The following is a 20,247-nucleotide window of genomic DNA, read 5'->3' as shown; positions in this document are numbered from 1 at the left end:
TAGCATTGTTTCTCTCTTCCAGGACACCATATTAAATTTAGTTGTCGGTAGGCTTCTCTTGGCTGTGACACTTTCTCAGATGTTCCTTGTCTTCAATGGCCTTAACAGTGTTGAGGTGTATTGGTCAGGTGTATTGGTCCTTTTGCTGGATGCCCCCCATTGGAATCTGTCTTATGTTTTCGTTATTAGATTGGGGTTATGGGCTTTGGGGCAGAAGACCATAGAGATAAAGTACTATTTCATTACATCATATTATGTCATTTCATAACATACTAAAATGATAATGATATAATAATTAATAACATAATAATAGATAATATGGTAGATTAAATGATTGCATTGGAGAGTTTTTATGTTTTATTGGTTTGGTTTGGTTTTGTGGTATTATTTTCCCCAAAGAACTAGCTCTCAGACTTTTTTATTCTGTTATTTTTCTATTTTATTATGCTTAATTCATGTATTTTCATGTTTTAATATTTATTAGTATAAGTACACCAGCCATGATCTACTTTAGTAGGCTCCCACAGACTCTAAGATATGGAATATGTTTTATTATTCTCACTCTTTCTATTTTCTGCAAATTCTATATACTTTTTTGTTTTGTTGTTTTTTTTTTTTAAGTTGTTTAGAAGAGAGTTTTAAAAAATATTGAAGGGATGCCTGGGTGGCTCAGTCAGTAAGCATCTCTCTTTGGCTCAGGTCATGATCTGTCTTATTAGTTATGGAATTTTGATTTTTGTATGTCTTTACTTAATTTGGTTCATTGACCTGTCATAAGCCAGAAAAAATTATCTTCCTTTACTGTGTATCTCCCCTTGTATTTGCTGTAGCTTTTGCAGTAAAGTTTGATGCTGTTACTTGGTGTGTTAGATCTTTAATACTGTTGAATCTCTCTGATTTGGATATCCCTCTTATATGTAGCATACAGTTGGAGTTTTGTCTTGATTTCCAATCTTAGATTTATTTTATTATTATTATTATTATTTTAGTTTACCATGGCCATTCATTGACATAGCTAGTCTTTCTGGCTTAGTTTTACTATCATATTTTCTGTCTTTGTGTTATTGTTTCTCATGTTCTTCACACCAAAGTCTTTCCCTGTGTGGTCTGTTTTATTTTGTGTTGTGTTCTGACAATCTGGGAGGTTTGTGTTTTTGCAGTTCTTCTGGAGGTTTATAACTATGTAAGATGCATTTTAGAATTTTATTTTTTTAGACTGTTCTAGTTGTCTCCCTTCTGAAATAAGTGATCACCAAATTAGTTTACAAATTTCATCACAATTTTTATGTTTTGTGACAGCTTTTATTCTGGTGAATTTTCTTGGTTGCCTTGTTTTTTGTTTTTTTGTTTTTCTCTTTTCCTCCTTTATTTCTCCTGTTAGATCTTTGACTCTACCCTATGCTTGTTCCTTTTTGGAAGAGGAGAATCTTCTCTAGATGGACATTTTGCAGTGAATTGATGTAGAGGAAAGGCCAGGAAGTATTTTAGGAGAACAGGATTGCTCCCTGGTTCATGATAATTTCATTCCCAGGACTGGGGCCATGATTTCTTTTGGCCTTGCTTCTACCCAGGTGGCCAAGATCTGTAGCCCTGGGCTTCTCCCAGTGCAGGCTCCACCTCCTGTTCTGCCTCATGGACACACTGCTTCCTGCGATGATGGCTGATGGCTGATGGCGGCTGGTGGTTTCCTTTGCTGGTCCCGTCATCCTTTCTCCTCAGGGTGCCCGAGGCAGCTCCCGGGCTTCTGTTTGGGAACTGTTGTTTTTTTCCATCAGGCAGTGCCAGCTCCTGGTCAGCTCTGCTAGCTTTATCCCAGATCTGTGGCCACAGGTGCTCTCTCGCCCCCCATCGGATCTTCTCTGTTTTTGGCAGCCCTTTACTGTTCTTGGCAGTCTTTCCCTAGAAGTTGTGCTTTGGGTTACAAATGTGTTCTAGTTTCGCTGAAGATAACATTTACATTTCTCTTGCTCTTTCTCTTTTATTTTAGGTGATTTGGGATATGAAAAGGAGTAACTGTATTCTGCTATCTTAGAACTGTCTAGTGTTGCACATTTTTATGTGCTCAGGTTTCCACCAGATTAAACATTAGCCAGAACTCTGGGGATAGGGTTGGCATGCACTGGAGCTGGGGTCTGCAAATAGAAAGGAAATGGGAGTGGAGAATAAACTAAGAGAGTTAACAAGGAATCCGTGGTATCCCTGGTGTGCTGGGCGGCAGCAGTATCCTTTCCTTCTCCACTTGAACTGTGGCTGGGAGTGTGCCACTGTTTAGATGGGAGGAGGTGGCCAGACGGGCCAGGGCATGGAACAGGCCCGCCTCTTGGTTTGCCTCGGGGAATGTTGTTCAGAGCCCAGCAGCTCTTCCACCAGAGGGAAAGGCACATGCCTCTGCTCTGGACTGGCTGTGGGGCTCACCTCTCCATCCTTCCCCACATCCAGGGCTTTCCAAGCAGCACGGGCACCCTGGGTTCTGGCTGGCCTCCTAGAGATGGTGGTCAAGTCCTCCTCCCTGAAAACCAGTATCCTGCCCCAGAGGAGGTTGTCCGGGGTCAGTGCTGTTAACCAGTGTTTGTGTCCCCAAAGAAAGAGCATACCCATCCGAAGGGAAGGGGTACCTGTGGGATCTCCGGGGACAGAGCCAAAGAGGAAAACCTTGCCCACAGAGTCTCAGGCATGGCCCTTTATATTACTGTCTTACAGATTACCACACTACCCGAGGGCACTACTTTTCCCCATTTTACAGGTGAGGAAACTAGAGTCTAAGAGAGGCTAAAAGACCTTTCTTTGGATGAACAGTTTAGTGATGGAGACAGGGATTTGGATACAGGTCTATCTGGCTCGAGAGCCCGGACACTAGCCTCCTTATTTCCCTGCCTCCCACTCATCTTGCCATGGAGACTCCACCCGATCCTCAGATTGTTGTCTTGTGTCTGTGCTCATGCTCCTGGGTGAATTTGCTGGATCCTCACTGTGCATCCTCCTTCTTGAGACTGGCTACACTTTAGATACTATTTAAGCTCCCCAGGGAAGTCCAGGTGGGAACCAAAGGACCACACCTTAAACATCTACATCCCTGTGTCCCGGGCCCCGTCTCTCCTTGGCCTTGGCACAGACCTTGTCCCCTGGGACCAAATACACCTGGGTTCTTCTCCAGGCTCTGTGGTCTTGGGTAAATCACTGTACTTCTCTAGGCTCAGTCCTTATTTCTAAAATAAAATTGTCTGTGATTGCTGGAAGAGTAGAACATAGACTCTGAAGCCAGATGATCTCAGTGTGAATCTGAGCTCAGCCCATTATTAGCTGTGGGACTTCAGCTAATTCCTTATCCTTTCTCCTCTCTAGTTTTCACAGCTACAAAATGGGAGTAATAATGTACATGTCTCAGAGGGAGGACTTAAGGATTAAATGATAATGTAGACTGTTTGAAACAGTGTCTGGCATATGGAAAGTACTAGATTAATGCCAGATATTGTTATAGTACTTAATTGGTATTATTAATGCATGCAAAGAACCCAGCCTCTGGGCATAAATAGCTGTTTATGCTGTTGTCATAGCTGGTGCCCTTTGCTTTCTTCCAGGAGCTTGGGCCTCTGCCCCAGCCCGGTAGAGGCTGTGGAGGTAGACGGTGCAGAAATCTGGTACCCAGCCCGGCAGCCCATCCCTGGTTGTGGGGAGCGGAAGCTCCCACAAGGTAGCGGTGGCCCGCAGCGGCCCCCTTCCGGCAGTGAACCATGGGCCAGAAGCTCTCGGGGAGCCTCAAGTCGGTGGAGGTGCGGGAGCCGGCACTGCGGCCGGCCAAGCGGGAGCTGCAGGGGGCTGAGCCGGGGCGGCCCGCACGGCTAGACCAGCTGTTGGACATGCCCGCCGCAGGGCCTGCAGTGCAGCTGCGGCACGCGTGGAACCCCGAGGACCGCTCGCTCAATGTCTTCGTCAAGGATGACGACCGGCTCACCTTCCACCGGCACCCGGTGGCCCAGAGTACGGACGGCATCCGCGGCAAGGTGGGCCATGCCCGCGGCCTGCATGCCTGGCAGATCCACTGGCCGGCGCGGCAGCGGGGCACCCATGCCGTAGTTGGCGTGGCCACTGCTCGGGCTCCCCTGCACTCGGTGGGCTACACGGCACTGGTGGGCAGCGACGACGAGTCATGGGGCTGGGACCTGGGCCGCAGCCGCCTCTACCATGATGGGAAGAACAGGCCTGGAGTGGCCTACCCTGCCTTCCTGGGGCCCGAGGAGGCCTTCGCGCTGCCAGACTCGCTGCTCGTGGTGCTGGACATGGATGAGGGCACCCTCAGCTTCGTCGTGGATGGCCAGTATCTGGGCGTGGCTTTCCGCGGCCTCAAGGGCAAGAAGCTGTACCCGGTGGTGAGTGCCGTGTGGGGCCACTGCGAAGTTACCATGCGCTACATAAATGGCCTGGACCGTAAGTGCTGAGTTGGGCTGGGGACACTGGGGGTTCCAGAGGCTGCCTGTCACTGGAGGCCTTGGGGAGGGCGGCAGTGAGCAGGGGAGGCCCCGCCCTCCATTGTCACTTGGGATGACCCTGCCGCCTAGAGGACCTGGATACTGGGACTCTCTCATTTACTGGTTTGGTGGTCTTGTGCTGTGCCTCAGTTTTCCCATCTGCAAAAGAGGCACAAGGATGGTAATCTTGGTCAGGGTTGTTGTGAGGATCAACTAAGATCATAATGTAGGTGACGTGCGTAGGCCAATGACTGGCACCTAATAAGGGCTTCCTGCCTTGATGCTAATGGTGAAAGTTGCTGTCTGCATAAGGGTCATGGAAAATGATGTCTCTGTGTGCGGGGCCTTAAGCTCACAGCAGGAGGGGAGTGGCAGTAGGAGGCATAGTGTCCACACTTGAATGCCTTGTACTCTGAGCTACTGATAAATAGTAAGTGCTGGTAATAACTATCATTTACTGACCGCCTACTGAAGGCAGGGACTGAACACACAATTCCCAGCTCTCCCAGGTGAACTGTCTGCTAAAAGGGGTCACCTGCCCCTCATCTCTGATTATTGCCTCTTGGGAATGAGAGCCGGAAGTCGTAGAATCTTTTGATTTTTTTCAAGAGGACCTATAAATCTAGATTTGTGTGAAAGAGCCCCATTTTTGAAGCTGGCCACTGCTGAGAACACCACGTGGGCAAATGAAACCCCCTTGCAGGCTTAGACAAGCCCCCAGACTCCTGGAGGTGTCCCTGGCAGCTCTCAGGCCTCTTCTCATTTAACATGCACATGATGCTGTGAGGCAGCCTCAAAATCATGGCAACAACATTGGTTATGGTTTCAGGAGGGAGTTGCTCAGGAAGGCAGGGAGGCGTCCATGGCCGCCCGCTCTGTGGAGCCTTGCGAGCTCATCCTCTCCTCGTCCACACTCTTCGTCCACACAAGAACTTCTTGCCATACCCCCGATGAAGCTCACAGAGGCAGGGGCTTACATCCAACATTCCCGTTTATTCGCGTCAGATGGGAGCTATAATTGCTCCCATTTCAGAGAGGAGAGAATGGAAGAGCAGAATTACATAGAACCAGCCCCCTAGGTCTGCCTCCGAGGCCTATTCTTTCCCCAAGCTCCCTCCCTTCAGTTGAGGGACTAAGAGTAACATCCGGGAAAAGAAGTCAAGAGTGACATTTTACTCAAAGTTTATGTTTACCTCAAGTGTAGGGTAGGCTGGCTGTTTTCAAGGGTGGCAGGCCGGCAGAAAGTGGCTGGTGTGCTCGGCTCTCCGGTGTAACAGGGGACATTCTTGCTCAGACTTCATCTTCATGCTTGTTAGATGAAGACTGCCATTCATGGTGAAGTGTTGTTCTGTTTTCTCTGATTAACCAGTTGGATCTAGGAGCAAATGAGTGTGTCCTGAGAAGGGCTAGTTTAATCATCCCAGTGCCTTGTGGAGAATGTCTAGAACCCTCATAGACATGGGGACCAGGCAAACCCCTGTACTAAGAAAACCAACAGCAACAACAAACACTCTTTTCAAGCAGAACTGGAAAATTTACTTGCCAGAATTTATCTTGGGAGCAGAAGAGTAGACTTGGCATACAAGGCTTTGGAGGCTTATGTGCCTTAGTGCCGACTGCCTCCCCAGTGCTCAATGGTTTTGTGTCTCTGGTGAGCCATTCTAATGCTTTACAACTCATTTTGTTTATAAGTAAAATGGGGCAGTATCAGGTCCCTTTCATAGCTGCCGTGAGATTGGTATGGTAGTACCAATTATATGGTGGCTGGGATTACAGGCTGACACTGATAGCCAGCAGGAGTTCCTTGAGCCAACAGTTGGGCCTCCAAGGTGGGCTTTCCCTTGGGTATTGGGTATTGGTTCACACTCAGCTATTACCTGTTGCTCAGTTTTTGGGTACAAAGCTAAGGTTCTAACGAGGCTGTAGCCGGTGGCTCCCCCATGCGTGTTAGGATCGGGAGCAGTCAAGCCCTGGTACCCTCGGTGCAATGTTGGTGGGAGCTCTTGGATCCTTCAGGTGGCTGGAAAAGCTTGGTGCAGATGAAACTTGGCCTGTTCCATTCTCCTCCCCACTGGCAGTGATTTTTGAGGTTGGCTGAAGCTGGAATGCTCATCGGGAGGCAAGAGAAGGCCAAGATGTCATGTGATGCAAGCCTGTAGCATCTGTCATTCCGTGTCAGTATTGGCTTGTCTGCTGTCTCACTGGTCTGTTCTCCAGACGGGGGTAAATGTTCTCTATTATGGGCAGGATATGATGGCAGAGAGGGGGACCTCAGCTTTTCTGGGCTTTGAAAGGTCATGATCAGCCTAGGACAAGCCCTGACTACAGAGTGACCCACAGGACGTGCTGCCATAGAGTCTGATGGAGCTGGTTGGGAGGGGACTATGTGATGCCTGTAGCCAGTGACCTGGGCTGATGTCTCCCAGGGGTATCCCCTGGGACCAGGAAGGGTTTGGCCTTAAGGAGTCCCTGGGCAGAGAATGACCAGTGGGTTCTGTACGTGAGAATTCTGAGCCAGTGTTGATTGTGCACACGATGTCAGGCCTCCACACTCAGACCCAACAGGGACATGGGGAAGCACAATCAGAGACGGACTCTGGAACAGAAAGGCAGGGTTGCTCTCTGGGATTGCTTCCCCAGAAGATCACTGGGGAGAGAAGGGTGCCCGAGGCCTCACACAAACTGTTCAACTCTGGCCCCAGTGCTCACCAGAAGGCTGGGCATAAAGATGACCTCATCTCTCTGAACCTCGGTGTTGTTCTCTGTAAAATGAGCATGATAAAGCTCACGGGCACAGAACGGACACACAGCAATGGGTGTTTATGGCTTCCATTAACTAGGCGAGCCAAGCCAGGTCCTGGGTTCACCTATGGATTACAACAAAAGTGGCCTGAATAGAGAATCTTCTTCTCTAGTGTGACAGAAGTAAGTTGATGGATATCCTTCTCTCGGTGTTTGAGTTTTTATGACTATGAAAGCAAGACTCAAAAAGGACTAACCACATTTAATGATGAAGCATGTGTTTTTTAGGGGTAGAGCTTCTAGAAGCATGTGTTCATTGGCGGGTAGAGCTTCTAGAAGCATATGTTCATTAGGGGCAGATCTTCTATTAGCTTGTGTTCATTGGGGGTAGAGCTTCTAGAAGCTTGTGTTCATCGCGGGTAGAGTTTCTAGAAGCATGTTTTCATCAGGGGTAGAGAGCTTCTAGAAGCATGTATTCATCAGGGGTAGAGCTTCTAGAAGCTTGTGTTCATTGGGGGTAGAGCTTCTAGAAGCATGTTTTCGTCAGGGGTAAAGAGCTTCTAGAAGCATGTATTCATCAGGGATAGAGCTTCTAGAAGCTGGTGTTCATTGTGGGTGGAGCTTCTAGAAGTTTGTGTTCATTGGGGTAGAACTTCTAGAAGCGTGTTTTCCGGTTGCAAATATATTCTTCAGCTACAGCATGGAGTGAGGCAGCTTCACCTCTCAGGGTTTACTGAGAAGAACTGTAGGATGCCCAGGGGCTCTGCCATCTGAAAGCCTGGGACTGAGACCAGGCAAGCAAGCAAGCTGTCTTCAGATGACTGGGTCCACAGCCCAAGTGATAACAGTGGTAATAACACACCACCCATAACTACCTCTCACCGAGATGCTTTGCCTGTGCTGGCCTCTATTCTAGGCACTTCACACATTGTCACTCATTTAATCCTTGCAACTACTCTTTCAACGAATGCCTGTATTATCTCCTTTTACAATGAACACATTGCAGCCCAGACAACTTGAGTCAGTTGCTCGAGGTCACACAGTAAGCAGGGGAACCAGGAGACTCAAACTGAGGCACACTGGCCCAACGGGCCCCTTGTGGAGATGTTTGCAGAGGGGGCAGGAAGGGAAGGAACAGGAAAGTCGACTCCACTAGGCTGGGTGGCCACACAGCCAGAGGACCTTTCCTTCAGTGGCAGATCGGGGGAAGACCCGGAGATGCTGTCCCAACCGTTCCCTTTCCTCCCGCCTTCATTTCCAGCCCTCAAAGCTCTTGGCTCAGCACAGAGCGCCACAGGGTATTCTGAAAAGCTAGCTGCATCAAGACAGCCCCAGCAGTGTCCCTGAATCAGGCGTGCTTTGGTCGCTAATGGGAAAATGTCACTGAAAATGTCCCAACTGCTGTGAGGTTTGGCCCCACTGTGAGGTGGGCTGGGCCTTTGGAATCGGCTCCAGGCTGGCTCCCGGAATCACTCCTCTGCTCCCCAGCCCCGCCTGCCCCGTGGTGGAGGCCAGGAGGGTTGACAGAACAGCTTTGTCTTCTGTCTTGGAGATCTTGGGTGGTGAGCAGTGCCTGAGCGGCACAGCAAGTGGAGAGGAGCCCCAGACAGAGACAGGCGGGTTGGGAGCCCTCATGGCTGTGATTTCAGGGTCATTACAATTATACTTCATTTTATGCCACCCATGTTTTGTACTCTGGTCCAAGTGTTCTTTTTTCTCTCTCTCTCTCTCTTTTCTTAACCCATACAATAAGCTTTAAGGCAATGTTGCTGTTATTTCCATTTTGTAGACGGGAAAATGGAGTCTTGGAGAGGTAAAGAATTCATGAACTTGTTCAAGGCCAAGCAGGTAGCGATTACGAAGGCTGTGCTTCACCCCAGTCCATCATCAGCACCCTGTGCCAGGCCTCCTGCCGCCTAGACCAGCTCTGACTCCATTTTGCCCACCACGTCAGACCTGATTCCACAGGGCAGGTGTCGGCAAAGGGGCTCCTTCTCTGGGGGGCGCGGAGAGTGGGAAACCTGGGACCTCAGGACTAACTGGCAGGGAGGGCTTGTCAACCTGCATCGAGCCGGAGAAGCTGTATTTCCAGACGTTCCTAGATGGTTTAATTGACCTGCCAACAGTATTTATTGGCGCAGCGGCTCAGCGGAAGAGGCCGGCAGCCAGCCAAGGCTTCTGGTATTGTGAAGGCCAGAGAGAGTCTTCGACCAGGCTGAGTACAAGGACACCATCCCCTTGCCAGAGCCATCCTCCAGTCAGCACTGAACTCACCAGCTTTGCTCGACTCCCCTGTGTCTCCCAGGTGCCATGGTCCTCCCGACCTCCCTGATGTCTAGAAGCAGCTCCTTGGCCCTCCGGCCCCAGGCCTGGTCTCCCCTTCACCCCTCATGCCCTGTCATGCTGCCCTGAGCCCCCCCCCCCCCTCCCCCCCCCCCCCGCTCATGCTCTCTCTTGCAATCTCTCTCTCTCTCAAATGGATAAAATCTTTTTTTTTTTTTTTTTTTTAAAGATTTTATTTATTTATTTGACAGAGAGAGAGATTACAGGTAGGTAGAGAGGCTGGCAGAGAGAGAGAGAGAGAGAGAGAGAGAGAGAGAAGCAGGCTCCCCGCCGAGCAGAGAGCCCGATGTGGGACTCGATCCCAGGACCCCGAGATCATGACCTGAGCCGAAGGCAGCGGCTTAAACCACTGAGCCACCCAGGCGCCCCTCAAATGGATAAAATCTTAAAAAAAAAATTTTTTTAAAAGATGTTATGCATTTATTTGACAGAGAGAGAACACAAGCAGGGGGAGAGGCAGAGGGAGAAGCAGGCTTCCCACCAAACAGGGAGCTTGGTGGGATCATGACCTGAGCCAAAGTCAGACGCTTAACGACTGAGCCACCCAGGTGCCCCTCAAATAGATAAAATCTTTTTTAAAAATGTGCACATTTACTTTTGAAAGGCAAACTGTGCACATAGCAACAAATTTAAATGTTACAATGAAATACCCTCCCACCCATTAGCTCCCTAACTCCTCTCCCTGCTGGCAGCCACCTTAATAGTTTCTCGTGTGTCCTCACAGAAATTTATGACAGAGAAATTTTGCATGAATGTGATCATGCTGTAAACGTTGCTCTGCATCTCACTTCCCCCCTCATAGATTTTGGCAATTATTTAATATGATTACTGGAGAGATGTCTCATTCTTTATTAATAGCTGCGTGGGTTTTCTTGGTATGGTTGTATCACAATTTATTTTATTCAGACCTCCATTTTTTTGACATAATCTTTGAAAATAAACAATTTACATTTCATTTCTGCCCCCTTCTGGCTAATTAACATCCCCGAGCCTTTGTTTTCCTCTCTGTGCAGTGGGAATAATTATGTGTGCCTTGCGTAGTTGCAGTGAGGATTGGAAATGAAGCAGAAATGAAGTGCAGTCCAGCCTGCGGCTCAGATTAGGGGTATGTGCCAGAGGGTGCTCTGGGTCTGACCGTGTTTTCTCAGCATCACCTGTGCCATGTCCCATGCTGAGCGCATCTGGGTCCCTTGATGAATCTTGTGAGTGGTTTGGTTTCTAGTTTAAAGTACAGTAGAACCACATTAATTTGCCATGATGGAGGCTTCAAACACGGCACTGGACTAGGAGCATTTGAACTGTAGAATCTGGTGAGTCCTTACGTGGGGCTTGTGTCAGCACGCAGAGTCCCCTTACTGCTTACCTGCACGGGGCACCTCTATAATGGGGGTGGGCTGCTATTGCTGCTCTTGCCAGGGCCAAGGCTGATAGCTCTTTGAGTCAGGGACTCCCTCCGTGGTGCCCCTTGAAACTGAGCACATAGTAGGCACTCAGAAAGTGCCTACGAATCTGCTGGCCTCCTGCGACCTGCTGAGCTTTTCTGTTCCCTTCCTCAGGGGGACCGAGTCACAGTTGGCTGGAACAGAGGGAGGTGGCTAGGAGAGGCCACCCCCTTGAAGCCTGACCCTAGGGTGACCCAGTCCCACCTCTCATTGTGGGTCGAGCACAGCACATCTGTCCTCACACTCTGAGCAGGGGCCAGGCTGTGTGATGGGCTGGGCCATTCAATTCAGAATCTTGACATTCAGAAAGTGGCCCCTACCCTTTGTTTGCCACAAAAAGGAACAGACTTTCAGCTGAAAGCAGTTTTTGTGGCCTTGCTCTGAGTTGGGGGGGCGGGGGGGGGAGCAGTTCACATTTGAACAGTCAGGAGGTTGACTCTTGGAAGTCCTGCCTACAGGAAGGGTTCTTTGAAACTCGGGCTCAGTCTGGAGAGTGTCTGCAGTGGGCCACAGCGGAGTCACACACAGGGGCACTGGAAACAATTTGCACCTGCCCTCTTCCTCTCAGAGGGCCTCCATGGGGCCTCATGGGAAGAGCTGGGGCTCCCTCCTCACTGGGCTGCTCATGAGCTGTGACCCTGAGCAAGTCGGCTCACGCCGGAGCCTCAGTTTCTTTATCTGTAATAGTAATAGAAACATACTATGCCACAGGCATCAGGATTGTGGGTGTGCCTGGCCCATAGAAGATACTGGAAAAAGTAGGTTTAAAAAATCGCCAATCATGACTGTCACAACTCCCGTAGATTGGTAAAATTACTGCTAGTGTTATTAAAGGTGGAAATAATTATTGTTATTAATTTTGGTCTGAGGGATCTCACCTAAGGGAGTATGTTGGTTTGGGGGAGGTTTTGTTTCCCTTCTCCTTCAGATACTTGATGGAAATGCCGCCTGAGGTTCAGAGACCACTGTGAGCTTGTTATAAATGAGCTGGGAATGTTGAGCCTTCCCCAGGAGCAGTTTCAAAGGTTTCCAGCTAAGCGTCTGGTTTAAGTATTTTGTAGTTTCTGGTGGTGACTTGCTTGGTGAGCATGTGCTCAGCAAGGATGTCCAAATAAATGGGCTCCTCCCCAGCTGTGGCCCACGTGTGTCGTCGGTGGGGACGAGCTGCTGAGAGGCTGGGCCTGAGGGGCACCATCTGGCTCTGAACAGATGGCCACTAGGCCCGGCTGTGGCTAGCCCCTGCTGGACCCTTGGAGGAAAGGGAAGGGGCAAGAGGTGGCCAGGAGGAGCTGGCAGGCAGGTGAGGGCAGGCCCAGGCAATGGAGCGGGAACAGATGCTGTCTGGTGGCTGGGGCCAGACCCTCATTTTACAGGTGGGAGCTGAATGGACCGGAGAGCTGGGAGGACTTGCCCAAGGTCACCGGCTAATTAGCAGCAGAACCAGACCTAACCTTGCCTCCAATCCTCCTTGAAATGCACCTCACCAGAAACAAGACAGTGAGAATTCAATGCAGTCTGTAAGTTTGTGCTGAAAATCCCTGACATAGATGACAGAGGACATGGGAGTTTAGGAGGAGAATGATGATTTTCTAAGAAGTGGCCTTGGCAGCTTGAGCAGTTGTTGCGACCCTCCCTGGCTTCCCTGGGCCTCCCGCATGTTGGAGGCCCTGTCTCTCCCCTGCTCAGACCACAAAGCAGGGAGTCCCCTGCTCCCACCTTCCACCTCTCTAACCCCCACTCTGATCCTGCAGCCAAGCCAGTCTGCTTACTCCTCCATGCCTTGCTCTGTGCTAACGTCTTTGTTGGAAACAGCCTGTTTCCACCCAACAAAGCCTGCTGTGACCAAGCCTGGCTCTGCCCACCAGTCGACCTGCCTGGCTGACCTGAGGGCTGTTCCTGCACCTTCATGCCTAGCTCCCCACCCTCCCACTGTCCAGCTGTGCCTTCCTCCCCAGCCACTACGTGATTCAGTTTCCCTGTCCTGGAGCCCAAATTCACCCAGCTGCCAGCAAGGTACACACAAGAAAATCCATGACTTTTCCTTGCGGCCAACTTTGTTTGGGAAAGGATTACTGCAAATAGAAACAGCTCTTTGTTTAACAGTCATCGATTGAGCACCTACAAAAGGCCAAACACCGCTTGGAGCTGCTCGTGCGTCTTATTGTCTCATTTAAACTCCTACAGTCCCATACAGATGCTCATAAGGTGCCCCAGGCGCAGCAGCTCATTTAATCCCAACAGATGAGGACAAGGTACTGTCCCCCACTCCCTGCACCAGGAGCCTGAGGCCAAGGAGTGCAGAGAGCTGGCTCCTGGCACAAACTTGGAGGCAGCCATCCACACAGGGATCCAGGTGGCCAGCGATTCGAGTGGCCAGCAGCATCCCCACCTCTAACCTCCAGGCCCATCAGGTCACGACGAGTCTTCCGCCAGCTTTTCCTTCAGCTTTGCCGGTGGTCTCGGGCCCTAGCAGGAGGGTTTACTGAAGCCGGCATCAGCAGTCTGGCTGCCACAGCATTTCCATACCCCAGATGCAGGACAGCCAGGCTGAGCTCCTTCTCACCGGTGCCCCTGAGAATGGCGCAGCCATGGCGTGGGGGCTGCAGGGCTGGCAAGAAACCGGGTCAGCAGACTTGCAGGATGGGGTTTAAACAACTGGGGAAAGCGAACAGCCTCGCCAGCTGGCAGCACCATGTTTGCTGCACCTCCCAGTCGTGTCCCCTGGTTAAGGCAAGGGGGCAGTTAGCATGACTTACAGCCCAGCCAGACACTAATAAGGCTGCTTGTCTGAAGCCTTCCATAATTCAAGTTAAGGCTGTGCCGTTTAATGGCCTTTCTTCATCAGATCCTCCAAGACTCGGTGCCTCCTTAATGATTTATTTGCTTGGGATGAAATTAAGCCGAGACAGCGTGAGCTTGGAAAATACTGCCGTGCTGGTTCTCCCCAGTTCTTCCTCCTCAGTGGCGGCCGCTTCTATAAATAGAGCTGTGAGCCCCGCCTCGTGACCCTTCTGCCGGGGGGCCCCAGTGGGCACTGGCTGCCCTGTCATGATCCTCTGGGACCTCAGCCGGTGAGACACCTGATACCCCAAGGTGGGGGGGACCCCACTGGGGAGCTGCAAGGGGCCAGAGCTGCCACCAAAGACATTGTCGCCTTGGCTTTGGAAACATTTAAGTAGAAGTGTCTGAGTTGATCCGTTTGGAGCTCCAGCCTTGTTCTGGATCTTGCTTCACCCTGCTGATGTTTCTCCCTCAGAATGCATTTCACGAAGTGTCCCAGTGAGGGCAGGTTTGCTTCTGGTGTTTAGTAAGGTGGAGGATAGCTCTCTGCCCAGTATTGGGGCCTGGCTCAGAGGGGCATGGGGAATCTGGTTCACCTCCCTAAGCATGGCCACCTCTGGGTGAGGGACCAGCGTCACAGCGGACGGCCGCTCACAGGGCTCACCTGGAGGCTGGGTGCCGGGTGGGGGTGGGATGTTTAGTCCAGCTCCTCTGGAGTTCAGAAGACCCAGGTTGTCTGGGGAACGGGCTGAGTGTGGTGCTGTGTGAGGACTGAGAGGGTCAGAAACCCTGCTGCTGTCTCAACTGCACGTCTGCCCTAGGCTCCCTGCCACCCATCTGTTCCCAACCTCTGCAGCATCTTTTCTGTTTCCCTCATAACTCAGGCAGCTCTTGGTGTAGGCTGACTCAGACCCTGACCCGACTCCTACTCCTGTGCCTCACCCTAGCTGGCACCATGTTTTCCCAGGTCTTCTTTTAAAATCCTGAGGGGGTCTGATTGGTCCGGTGCTTCTCTTCAGGTATAGGGAGAGGGTGCCCCCCAGCCCCCTGATTGGCTGTTGCTGGGTGGGGTCCTACCTGCTGGTTCCCTTAGCTGCAGATAGTCCTGGAGCTGGTCACTAGCACACTTGCCTGGACATCAGCATCCCTCAGGGGTCATGTAAAAACACAGAATTCAGCTGTCTCTCCTCTGTAACATCAGTGGATCCAGGAGTGTGTGTGTGTGTGTGTGTGTGTGTGTGTGTGTGTGTGTGCGTGCATGACACCAACCTCCCACTTGATTATGCCACCAGTCTAGCACTAGTTAGAAGTCAGCTGCTTGGGAAGCCTGGCTGGCAGGAGACTACTGGGGTGCAGTGGTGGGAGGGTGTCAGGTCACTTAGAGAGAGAGTGTGGTACATTAGCCAAGCAGTGATGCCCCAGACTTATAGGAACTGGTTATTGGGAACCATGGTCCAAGCCAAAAGCAGGTGATGGGCTCCAAGTCTTAGCTTGCACGGATATGGGGCACCTGAAGATCATTCGTATTGGCTCCGGCACCAAGGAAACAGATGTTTAGTCCATGCAGCCAAAGTGTCAAAACTGGGGGCTGGAGTTTGGAGAGGCTGCTTTACTCCCCTGGTTTCCTCCTGGGGTATCCCGAGGGGCATCAGGGTTGATCCGTGCATCGTGGGGGGCACGGCCCCAGTCAGCCTCTCAGCCGGGGCCCAGGAGGGGCAGTGTTCCCATGGGTGTGGGAGGGTCGAGGTGCATTGTGACCTCCCGGGTCGCTGCTGCTCTCCCCCCACTGGTGGAGGCCAGATCATCCCGTCCCCCCTGCCCTTGTGTCCCAGCATCTGGCACAGGGTGGGTTCTCAGTGGCCATCTACTGAATGAGTGACTGGATACCTCAGGCCCACGTGGCAGGATGAAAAACACCACAGCTTCAGGGGGAGAACAAGGCCCAGAGAAAGAGCACATTCTTCCTATAGCCTCTGCACAGAAGAAAGAGTTCACAGGCTTCCCGTTGAACTTTCGGGGAAGGGAATCCTAAGAACGTTCCAATTAGCCAGGAATAGTAAACTGGAATTAGTCTCACTCTGCCCAGAGCTGCTAATCTGATCTCGGTATAAATAAGCCATTGCTCTTCCCTCAACCACAAACGGTCCTTCGTGGGCCAGTCTGCCCCGCAGTGTAAGGAGGTGATTTATCCTTCCACTCAGTGTTTGTGAAGAGCCTGACCTGTGCTGACCTGGGCCAGGAGCTGGGCTGCGGTGGAGAGCAAGGCAGGCCCACTTTCCACTCTCCACGGAGCCACAGTCTGCCGAATGGCCATGGTCACAATGAGAGAGGCTTTGTAACAGTCAATCAGTCTATGACTATTTTTTTAAACATCTCCTATGCACCAGGCACGGGGGTTACTGTGATGACAACTTAGGAGGAGAGACAGAAACAGAAGAAAACAAATCTATGATAAATCTAGATATAGAGATTTGTGACAAAATGAGCAAAATAGGAGACTGTGATAGGGAAGGAGGGGTGTCTCCAGGCTGCTGCCGGGGAAGGGCACTGGAGACCTATATGGTAAGGTGGAGACAGCCCTAAGAAGATCTGGGGAACACTGAATTGGTGGGTAGGGCAAGGCTGGGCACGGTGCAGGGGGGATTGAAGACTGTGGGATGTAAGGGTTGGCCGAGGCTGGGCTTGGGGGCCTGCCGGCTGTGGCATTTTCTTCTCTCCTACAGACTCAGATGATTCACTGTTTTTTAAAAAGTTGTAAACAGCCTTATTCTAAAGAAGCAATATTTAAAGTTCCTTTTCCACTGGGACAGGCCTCCTGGTTCTACCAAATGACCCGTTGTTGGAACTTTGGTGAAAGTGGCCTTTGATTGAGGTGGGTATTGCTATTTCCATTTTACAGATGGTTGATTGAGGTTCAGAAAGTTTGGGAGCCTTGCCGGGGTCACACTGTTAGTGAGGGAACTGATTTGAACCCCATCTATAATTTTTCCACATTGTCACTGCTCCAGAAGCAGATTCTAGGGTGTGTGTGTGTGTGTGTGTGTGTGTGTGTGTGTGTCTGAACACAATGGGACTCCATAGGTCTATTAAGAGCCATCTGGCCAGTCAGCCAAGAGAAGTGACCTCCATGGTGCAGGGAAACCCATGTGGGCCTGGGCAAGTGTCCGTCCCGCATGGTTATTTTGTTCCTTCGTGTTGTTGAGTGAACCATGGCTTGGGATTTGTGGTTCACAGTCTTCCCTCTCTGGGTGGTAGGTGGGTGGGTGACCAAGGGCTTGGAGCCCACCCCACCACCATGGATGGCCAAGGTCTGGACCAGCCACTATCCACTATGCTATGACTTCTTCAGGTCCTTGGCTGCATCCTGGGAAGGCGGACATGTGGGTGGGTTTGGGGCCAGTGGACTCTGCCTTATCTTCAGTCCCTTGACACGATAGAGCCCCAGGGTTTTGACAGGTGTCTGTTGGCTTGGGCGTTTGTCACTTCAGGCTGGGTGAGCCATCCAGGAGGTACATGGCAGGTGGGGGACTCTGTTTCCCTTTTGGCTGGTCCCATCGGCTTCTCTCAGCTCTTCAAGGTGTTGTGGCAAAATGGATTGTTCATATATGTGAGAGTTGAAAAAACATTCTCAAGCTGGACTGACTTGATTAACCCAGAGTCTGGTGTTAGATGGAAAAGAGGGAAGAAAGGGGTCAGGTCCTGGAAAGAATGCCAGACTTGGAGCCAGAAAAGCTGGCTCAGCCCATTCCAGTTTGGCCACCGGCCATGTGTGACCTTAGGCAAGTCATCTCCTGTCTCTGTGCCTTTATTTCTCCACTGCAGGAAGGAGAGGATTAGACAAGATGACCTCAAAGGGTCTCCATTATTCTGTGCTAATACTCAGAGACTCTGCACATCAGAGTTTTTGAATGACAAAAATTTCACACTGCCGTGCTGTCCCGGAGAGCAGCCACTAGCCACATGCGGCTACTTACATTTAAGTTTAAGTGAATTAAAGTTTGATGAAAAATTCAGCCACATTCAAGTGTCCCTACCACCGTGCGGCCGGTGGCTACCACGTTGGACATGCAAATGCAGAGCATTTCCATCATTGCCCAAAGTTCTAGTGGTCAGTGCTGCCGTGGGACCCCTGGGGAGGACGGGGGAACATAACGGCAGGTTGCAGGCCCCTGTGTCCATCATGGGAAATTCTGGAGTCCTGCCGGGAGGGGGGTTCAGCTCTCTGGGCCTGGCTTGAGCAGGGTGAGCGTGGGAAGAGGATTCAGCACAGATGCCCCTCCAGAGTGTTGTCACACCCAGGAAGCCTTAGAGAAGGGAACAGGTCCTGGGTGGAGAGGGCCAAGAGGTGGGGCGGTAACGGGAGGTATGCCAGGAATGCCAGAGAGGAGGGCCTGGGGACAGCAACAGCCAGGAGCCCCATCTGGGGAGGGGCGGCTGCTGCAAGAAGACAGAAGGCCAAAGCCCAGCCCCCTGCCCCTGGGTTCAGGATCAGGTAGCAGCTGCGCCCTTTGCTAGGTCTGTGTCCTTGGGCCAATTCCTGAGCCCACGGAGCCTCCACTTCCTCATGGGTGAAAGGGGAGAAATAAGAGAACGGTTTTATGGAGATGAAAGAACACCAGACTCTTCGAAAGCCCACTGTAAATGCTAAAGCCAAATCATGTCGGAGACTGCTTTCCAGGGAGAGCACTGTGGACTCTCCCTGCTGACTTGTAATCGTAGACTGGCCTAAGGTGCGATTTTAAGGTTCGGGGCATCTGTCCTGCCTTTCCAACTGTACAGTGGGCTTTTCAGAGAAGGGGACTAGCACGTTCTCCACGCGTTCCCTCGCCCCACACACGCCGGTGTTTTCCCTTCACACAATTGAACACAAGGACACCGGTGGCCACGACGCCCGGGGCCGTGCCGGCTTGGCCTCCTTGCTCCCAAACCAGTGGCCTCTCACCAGCACACAGTCATGCTTCGAGAGTTGTTGAACACTTTCCTTATCCCTGACATGTAGGCACATCTGACTAGCTCTGGTTGTCCTTTTCCGAACCCACCGCAAATCTCAGGCTCTGACCCCAGCCCCACGGTGTGTAAACAAACCAAGGGCAGAGGTCAAAGACCAGAGCTGGGCTTTGCCCCCACCTCACATAGCCCTCTTGGAGGAAGGAGCCTGGTGTCTGGTTTCATCTTGGGGGCCCCCCTCCCCACGCAGAAATCAACTTTTCATCTGCATTCCTAGCCAGGAGGTGACACTTCTGGCTGGCTTGTTGATGACGGATGGCCTGCTACACACCAGCCCCCGGGAGCTTCATTGCTTGGGCTGGCTCTGGCTTTTCATGAAATTTGCTTTGTGGACATGCAGAACACAGAGAGACAAGCTCGAGTCCCGGCAGAGCCACCTTTCCTGCCACAGAACCAGGGTGCTTTCCAACAAGAGTGGCAGTGAAGATAAATCAGAGAACCATTTGATAAACACCTCCCTGCCCCAAACAGTGTTCTACATAAATATATATGTGTATATATATATATATATATATATATATATATATATATATATATACACATTCAATCCTTTTGGCCCCATGTGGGTGATGTTAAATACCCATTTCCTAGATGACAAAACTGACAAAACCGAGGCTGGGAGACCTAAAAGATCACAGGCCTAGGGCTGGAATTGGAGCCTTATCTGACTCCAAGTTCAAAGCCTCCCTTTCCGGATGTCCCAAAGGCCTCCTTTCTTGTTCCTGATACCTTTCTGCTGATCACAGTGAGCTGTAGCAGGGTCTTTAAACCAACTGATATGCCCAATGGCAGCCCTGTTTTCCTTGCTTAGCTTCAGCTTAATGATCTGAATGTCTCTAGATGCACGTTTAAGGCCAGGTTTTGCTGAGCTGTGTCACCTTGGCCAGCCACAGGGACCGCACCCCCACCCCAAGCCTTACGTGTCCTTCCTCACTGGACAGTGAGGACACCATGCATGTGCAGGGAGCTAGAGGGGTAGAGCACAGGTCCGTGGCTTCCCCCAGCTGGTTTGGAGGGCCCATGGGAACTGTGCTCTGTGGCTTCTCTGATGTCCCTCTGCTACCCAACCCCCCACACCCCAAATAGAACCCTGGGTTCTGCCCCCTCTTCATTCAGGACATGTCCTGCTGAGGACACGGGACAGGCATGGACCCTGTGTTCTGAGCCTCCTGCCAGGAGAGAGCGCCAGCTGGCTCTGCCCAGAAAGCAGACAGAGAGGGGGTCTTAGGTGCGCCCCTTTCTCCAGGGCGGCCCAAGGAGACGTGCCCTGGGCCCCTTGAACCTCCAGCACCAGAGTAGGGCCCCCAGTCCTCAGACCAGCATCCACACCTCACCAGGTACATTTCGGCCCTACACCTTTGTTTCTGCTACGCCCCTGCCTGGATGCCAGCCCCACTTCTCCATCTGCCTAAGTTAGCCTTTCTCCAGACTCCAAGAGATGCCAATTTCGTTTTTTAGGTCCTCTC

The 20,247-nt window shown here is 51.3% G+C and overlaps 1 protein-coding gene across 1 annotated transcript in view; it reads left to right on the top strand.

Annotated features, from left to right (window-relative positions):
• The window catches only part of SPSB4 (splA/ryanodine receptor domain and SOCS box containing 4), a 77,827-nt gene that overhangs the window by 12,602 nt on the left and 44,978 nt on the right, over window positions 1-20,247 (top strand). The window contains exon 2 of the mRNA XM_059388100.1: window positions 3,579-4,425. Within this exon, the coding sequence (XP_059244083.1) occupies window positions 3,732-4,425 (694 nt within the window). The 5' untranslated portion in view covers window positions 3,579-3,731. The remainder of the gene's footprint in view (window positions 1-3,578; window positions 4,426-20,247) is intronic.

The sequence above is a fragment of the Mustela nigripes genome, chromosome 2 (assembly GCF_022355385.1).
Source record: "Mustela nigripes isolate SB6536 chromosome 2, MUSNIG.SB6536, whole genome shotgun sequence".
Taxonomy (NCBI): Eukaryota; Metazoa; Chordata; class Mammalia; order Carnivora; family Mustelidae; genus Mustela; species Mustela nigripes.
The sequence above is the reverse complement of the archived record's forward strand: the minus strand, read 5'-3'. Positions and strand labels throughout refer to the sequence as shown.